At 44.4% G+C, this 7,846-nt stretch overlaps 1 protein-coding gene across 1 annotated transcript; it reads right to left on the bottom strand.

Moving 5' to 3' along the window:
* Positions 1-3,227: 3,227 nt before the first annotated feature.
* On the bottom strand, positions 3,228-6,589 carry LOC123145769 (probable polygalacturonase). Its single transcript, XM_044565255.1, has 5 exons — positions 5,893-6,589; positions 5,280-5,400; positions 4,519-4,767; positions 4,161-4,314; positions 3,228-3,994 (listed from the first exon to the last, which is right to left on the bottom strand). The coding sequence occupies exons 1-5, from the start codon at positions 6,328-6,330 to the stop codon at positions 3,469-3,471; spliced, it is 1,488 nt and encodes a 495-aa protein (XP_044421190.1). The 5' UTR covers positions 6,331-6,589; the 3' UTR covers positions 3,228-3,468.
* Between the last annotated feature and the right edge of the window lie 1,257 nt (positions 6,590-7,846).

Below are 7,846 nucleotides of genomic sequence, written 5' to 3'. Positions count from 1 at the left end.
GGCCACAACTCCTAGTCTTGAAAAATGTTGCAAAAATGTAAATAGGTTAATATCACCAAACCAGCCTCGAGATAGATCATCAGAAGCATGTGCTTTTTCGCACACACAAAAAGCAGCACACATATTACTCCCTCTGTTCCTAAATATAAGTCCTTTTAGAGATTTTAATATGGACTACATACGGATTTATATAGACATACTTTAGAGTTTAGATTCACTCATTTTGCTCCCTATGTAGTCCGTATTGAAATCTCTAAAAATACTTATATTTAGGAATGGAGGGAGTACAAACAAGCTGAAGTTCATCCATGGCAGTATTTCTGCCGAAATTTGCGAATTTTTGTAGCAAAGAGCCCAGGCAGAACACCGGAGGCAGGTCCATGTCAAGAACTCTGAAGGCAAGGAAGGAAAACTTCAATTTTCTTTTTTCTTTAGGGGGGTTATAATATTGAAGGTTGATCTCTCTATAGAATAATGAGTTGAATCTTCTTCAGTACTGTACTTTTGTCCTTCGGTTGGCTTGCCAACCAAACAGTCTGCACTGCACTTGACACTGCGGATATAATCCACGTGAGTGGCGTGCGTGTATGGCCTTTGGGTGGGGTCCTACAATACTACTCCTCTAGGCTCTAGCTATATTGCCCTGATTAACAATAGTGCAACAACATCACTCCAGTTCAACATGCATATAGTGTGGTCATCTGCTTACTAAACAACAGTAGCAGGATAATAAGAGTTGTCTAAAAACTATGCCAGTCTGCAGCTGACCTTCAGAACATGCCCCTCTCATGTCTGGTCGGGGCCCACGTGTCAGCGAGATGAGGAACTCAACTGATGGGAGCAGCATATTCTGAAAGTCAACAATATAAGGGAATCACCGATACGGAACGTCATGCCTGATACATGGCAAAAATGATTAGTTAGCATGAACCAACTGGAAGAGGTCATCACTTAACTTTCATAAGTACATGTTAGTATGGATCAGAGGGAGTGTGGATCAGAAGGAGTAACAAGTCCCATGCACCAAACAAGCCTTAAATTTCCTGAAGCAGCACGTGAATTACAGAGTTAAAAGTTCACAGTACATGTTAGCATCTCTGCAGAATTTATGAATTCTGTAGCCTGGGACACATGCACAATAGCCATGGATAATTCTGTGGCGATATGAATTTATGGACTAATAATGCTACAGGTTGATCTCTCTATAAAAGGGAATTGGTTGAATCTTCTTCTCTGCCGTACTTTTGTCCTTTGGATATCAACCTACCCCAAATGCACTTTCGATTGCACTGGACAGTGCGGATAGGATATTTATCACCCACGTGAGTGGCGTGCGTGTATGCAGCAGGGCCGTTGGGTGGGGGTTCTACTACCTCTCTAGGCACACATGGTTAGTTGGTTACCCCTGATTAACAATGGTGGTGCAGCATTACTCCAGTCCAACATATACAGAGCTTAACAAACAGTAAGACTAAGTAATATGAAATTTTCTAAAATATCCCACATGTTTAGGTACATATGGTTTCTAAATTAGCCGAGTTTCAAGGTATGCCGCTCTCATGTCAGGCTGGGACCTACATATCCTAAACTCCAACTTAGGAGAGCAGCATCTTCTCAAAGCCTCGATAATGATGAGGTGGCCACTGCCAGAGAATGTTCTTGCCTCCGATCCATGACAAAATGATTAGCTAGTTAGCAATTTAGCATGGAACCAACTGGAAGCGACTGCTCACAAACAGTGCTTAACATGTGGGAGCTAGCTGCACATTCTTCTGGGGTTCCTCCCCCTTATTCTAGCTTGATAATCAGGCAAGTACTACATTGTTTTCTCCTGGGTGTGACTGTGACACTCGGCTAACGCGCAGGAGCAAAACATAAGCAGCAGAAGATTCGAAAGGCACGTGTTCAGATCTGCTAGATAGATAGGAGTAGTATATAGTATCGATTCGCTCCTGCCTGGACCACGGGCACACACATATGCATGAATGGGCAAGGGCCAACCCCCCAAATAAGACTTCCCTTCTGCCTCTGCACAATGCTTGTGTTAATTGCTAACAATGTGGCGTCCCTGCTCCTCTCACCACGCTGCAAATCTTGGGCGGCTTCATGGTCCGTTCAGGATCAAGTGGATGCATCTAGAAGTCAACTGCTAACTTCGGCAAAAACATACGCGGTGTTTTTTAGAAACTGTGGACCATGAAACTGTTCTAACTTTGACTCCTACAATCAGTATATATAAGGTGAAATTGTTTAGATTGGTCAAGTGAATATGATATTATACTATTATTAGATTTGTCATGGACTTTTTTACTTCTTCTTAGTATTTAAGATTTTCTCACTGTGACTTAACATATATATTCATATAAAAAGAAGTAAGTGTCGATCAATAACACACACTGTTTTAGATTCCGCTTCACACTTACTTTCAGTTGTCGAGCATGACGCAGTAATTGATCCAGAGACCAAGTCAGTAGGCTGCACAAGTAAACAAGAGGACGCAGTTATCATCATGACAATAGTGACAACACAATAAAAAAAATATATAAGAGCACATGTTTGTAACGTCAAGTGGTTGTTGATGTGTGGCATCCAACAACAGCGATAGCCATGGAGGAGGCTCTTATCCGTTCTACGGCAAAGAAGAAAAGCCTCAGCTATCTGAAACCCATTCCACCGGCTACAGAATGCCTACGATCCCTCGGAGCCACAGAAACCCCGGATTTCTCACTATGGGTGCTCTTTTCTCTTCCGTGAAACAGTAAACGCGTGCATTTGTGGAGATCAGAACAAATTGGGGCTGACGGAATGGTTAGAAGCGCATGATGGAATGAGTGAATCACCTGGCTGGGAGAGTGCGAGATTACTTCCCCGGTTCCAGTTCTGCTTCAGATTGACTTCCTCTTGATCACGGCTTTCGCTTTATCTGCCTCCCCTGATTTCCTGTCATGTTGCCTTGCGGCTTCCACTATCCAAAATATGCCGGCAGATAATTTTATGAAATGACCATGGCACTAGCAATGAGATCCCAAAATGCAACTTATGAATAATTATACCTTCTGCAACTTACTCCTACAGGTGTGAGAGAGTTGAAAATGGAAATGCAAGGAAGGTCCGAAATAGTTGCTATAAGAAAAATTGGCACCACATTGACACGCGCAAAGTTTCTTCCAGTGACTTAAGTACGTAGAATTTATCAAAGAAGTCTAAGTCTAGCACAATAGAGACCAGAAGTTAAGGCCAAAACATTGCAAGATTACAAGGTTCTTTTCCACCTTTTGCAAGAACAGAATGTCAATGGTGGCCAAATAATTGGTGAGATACAAAGGAGCCAATGTAAGCAAACCTATGAAGAGGAGAATCTCCTCTGTATTTACAGTTCTACGACAAAAAGATAAAAGATTAAAAAACCAAAAAATATGATAGTATCTAACTTACACTATTGAAAACCTATCAGTGACAGTATGTGTCTCATATGTCATAATCAACTTCCGTACTGTTCAGCACTGCCCCACTCTTGAGAAGCTGCCCTTGCTCATCGTAGACATCTAAATTCTCACATGGTTTTGGAAAGACTGACCCGATAACACGGCCTTCAATGTAGGAGCATTGGAATATATGCTTCTTCTTGTAGCTGATGCCTACTGACATGTCCTGAAAGGTGATATCCTTGATGGGGATGTAATTGCTGCCATGAGCACGGACAGGCACACGAACACCCCACCCATGTATTTTTTTGAATGATATGCCTGTGATATCTGGGAAGGCATTTCTGTCATACCCATCATCAGCATGCTCATTGTAGTCAACCTTTATCACAATTGCAGCACGAACATTGTCGAAGGTTATGTTGCTGTAGGAGATATTGCGGATGTAGCCTCCTCTTCCTATGGCAGTCTTTATTCTCACGCCTCGCCTTGAATCCCAGATGCGTACATTCTTCACCGTAACATTTGCAACTCCACCAGACATCTCACTGCCAATTGAAATTCCAGCACTGCACACAGGCAAGAAAAAGAGTGTAAGCTTCACCTTTATACTCCACATTCTATGCAAAAGAATGTGAAAGCTTATCCTGGTCTAAAACCAGTGCTTTGTCTTGAGCACCGGACTTGAAATAAAAGGCTCATGCAAATAAATATTGTTTAAAAAGTAATATATACCTGACCAAAGATCGGACTGTCACATTGCGTATTAAGATGTTAGAAGACGGCCGCCCATATGCAATCCCATATTGATCCCACCCGCTCTTTATAGCAATTGCGTCATCACCAACAGATATGTAGCAGTTCTCAATTAAGACATCCTCACAAGAATCTGTACAATGCATAAACATATGTCAGCTGAAGATGCCTAATATGGTTTCAGTCCCAGATGATACAAGAATCTATCCCAGATGATATACATCATTAGCAGATAGGTAATACTACAAATATGCAGATGCTTGAAGTAACGCCTGAATATTGCAAAAAGAAATATAGGTTATACTGGAATCATTAAAAATAGTTGCAGGATGAATACCTGGATCTATGCCATCTGTGTTCGGAGCACCAGAAATAGGAGCTAAGATTGTAACATCCGAAACAGTAACATTCGTGCAATCATATGGGTGGAAGTGCCAGAAAGGTGAATTCCGCAACGTTATATTTGTAATAACAATGTCCTTGGACCACATCAGTTGTACAAGTGGAGGTCTTGTGTTCTTCAGCATTCTTCTGCGATGCTTCAACCACCAAACTTCACCCTGGCCATTTATGCTACCATTGTGTCCTATTTAGCAGATTGAAAAGAAGGAAGGTCGTGATAGTTAAATAGCTATCATCCAATGAAGCATGAACATGGCATACCATCATTGTTCTGTTAGTAATTTAGTATACAATTGAGAAACAAATGCATAGTGAAACCACCAAACTGCAGGTACTGCTGTTTCAGTGAACTTGCCTATTCAGTATTTACCCATTTAAAGATCACTAGAGAATATGCTATTCAAGCTATGGATATAATGTTCTACTTTTAACGAATAAGCGGGACATCAAATCATGCATACCGAAATCAAGTACATTCAGTTTAGGGGATTAAACAGGTCAATCAGTTGCTTTGTGTTATTCAAACAGTCAGGCATGCTGGTATACTGTTACCATCACTAGATTGCTTAATATGCACATTATGCACTTCTCTCATGCATGTTGCTTCACAGCTAACCAACAAATCCATGATAGGGTGTTGTAGATTACACAGCTCGACAAGTTAATATTGACAGCTTACTTAGATAAAAGGCAAACCTGTAATGACAACATCTTTCAAATTCTGTCCATGAATTAGACTACAGAAACGAGGTCCTTTGCGCTCCCTCCCATATCCATAAGATGGCAGTGCTGGCATCAGCGGCCAATCCTTCTCGTCCTGTCAAGAGAAATATCAGAACCCCAGCTAGATACACCTGCTAATCTGAAATCTGTACATGGTACCATGCTCGAGTCTAAGATTCAGAGAGCTAAGAGTGACAGTTCAAGTCATACCACATTCCACCCAACTCTAAACACATTCTAAATGTTTGCTTTCAGATAAACAGCAATGTTTCGCCGAGCTAAAAGAAAGATAGTGCGGAAGTTGGAATTAAACAGACAATGTGGTAATTATATTGTGCAATTATTACCCAACCATTTTCCAAAATGGGGAAATTCTGAACATTGGTATCACTTCAATCTTCGGTCCTAGCGACACATCACACAACAACAATCCTTGTATTTTTACCATTGGTCTGTTTATCCATCAAGCCAAACTAGTCAAAGGGATTTAATTCAACTACGTGTTAGCCAGCCATGATCCACGCCACAATTCAACAGCACTCCAAAAAACTAACCCCATTGCTCCGGTTGTAAGTAAAAGGCTCACCGTAATGCCGAGGATCTCGGCGCCCTCGGCGAGGAACAGCGTCATGTGGCTGGTGAGGTTGAAGGGGCCCGTGAGCCAGCGGCCGGGCGGCACATTGAGCTGCGCCCCGCCTTGGTCCGCGAAGGCCGAGACGGTCTCCACGGCGCGCTCGAAGGCCCGGGTGTTCACCGCCCGCCCGTCCCCGACGCCCCCGAAGTCGGTCAGGTTGTACGCCATCGGGCGCAGCCGCGGCGCCGGGCGCGACGGCGCGGGCGGCGGGCGGGGCCCGCCCCCGCCCCCGGCGACGAACACGGAGGCGCTCTGCCACAGGAAGACGAGCGCGAACCCGGCGACCCACACGGCGGCGAGCAGGGTCTTGTTGGCGGCCAGGAAGGCGGCCGCGCTCCGCCGCTGCCCGTGGAGGTGCAGCCTCCACCTCCCGCCCGACGTCTCCACCATCGCGCCGCGGGGCGGTCCGCCGGGGCGAGCGGGTCCTTCTTCTCCCCTCGATCTACCGATCTAGGGCACGGCGCGCGGCGCGGCGTGGGTTGGGTCAGTGCGTGTGGCGGGGCGCGGCGAGCGAGGGCTCCGAGGGGGTGGGCGGTGGTGCGGGCTTGGGGAATTCCGCCATTGGAGCGGTTGGTGCCGAGTTGGGTTTATAGGAGGGAAGAAGCCGTTTGAGTGAGGCGGAAGCGAGGAGCAAACGGGCGTGGCGTTCGCGGGTGCGTGTTCCTTGTCACGGGCGCCGTCGAGGGGAAGAAGACGGTGAGAAGCATGGGAGTCGTGGCATAATATAAGCCATCTGATTTAGATCGGACGGCGGAGGATTTATTTCGGTTGACACCCTATTAATGCACGGCTTGTTTGGTTTATTAAAAGGTAAAAAAATGGAGAGTGGTGATGGCTTAATTTAGGGGATTGTTATGTATAAATTCATCTGTTTATGCGTTTACGATATACCGACAAATATATTTGTTCGCTCGTTGGGGTGATAATGTATAAAAGCAAGACATCATGCACATGCCATCCGAATAGGACGGAGGTTAGGTGGAATTGGAATATACAACATCTTGAGACTTCATCGTAACTTATGTCTTCATCTTTTAACTAATTACCTAAAGATCGCCTAACATGTCACGTGTCTAACTTCTCTACAACCCCTCTTCCAAACTTTTAAACCTTAACTAAAGTGTCTTGGATATATAAAGGTGGATCATTTCGCCATGTAGGCGAAAAGTGGATCTCTTTTTCAGGAACATATTGATGTTCGTTGACACAGAAAAAAAACATAACAATAGAATACAGGCATAATACAAAGAAGAACCAAGCTACCTTTATCTTTGGTCATAGTCCACACAAGTCTGAATCGCCTCCAAGAGGTTTAAACATTCGTTTAGAAACTTGCTTTCAACGCCAACACAAAGGCTTCAGTGTTGACACATCGACCAGTGGCATGCTTCGAGCTCGGTAGGCATGATGAAGATCACAGAAGATTGTAGCAGGAACACACCAGTCCGCAAGATCTAGTCGACCAGACCCACCAGAACAAGCCTTAATGTCTCCATGCCGATGCCATAGACACGCCATCATGACGGGAAAGGAGCCAAAGGGACTCAACGATATCTCCACCCCCATCATGCCTCTGCCTAGAAACCAAACCCAAAATCACAAAGCACAAAGCACCACCACCACCCAATACTAGAGTGGCACTCGCGGGCGAGGGGTGGGAGAGAAGCCGATGGGAACCGTTATAGGGTCTCTTTGAGTTGCATGCACTGATAAAAAATGAAATGCTTTTACGCACGTATGAAACATAAGAACTTCTCCTTTCTAGCATGAATTGAATCATGTAGTTCGTACGAAACTTCCCATGAAATTATTGTGTTTGAATATAAAAAAAAGGCACATGGAAATGCCCATGCTACAAACATGGTGGTGGTGTTTTTTTTTTTTTGCGGGAATACAAACATGGTGG

Source organism: Triticum aestivum, chromosome 6D, assembly GCF_018294505.1.
Source record: "Triticum aestivum cultivar Chinese Spring chromosome 6D, IWGSC CS RefSeq v2.1, whole genome shotgun sequence".
NCBI classification, from domain to species: Eukaryota; Viridiplantae; Streptophyta; class Magnoliopsida; order Poales; family Poaceae; genus Triticum; species Triticum aestivum.
This window is presented reverse-complemented; position numbering and strand designations above follow the sequence as displayed.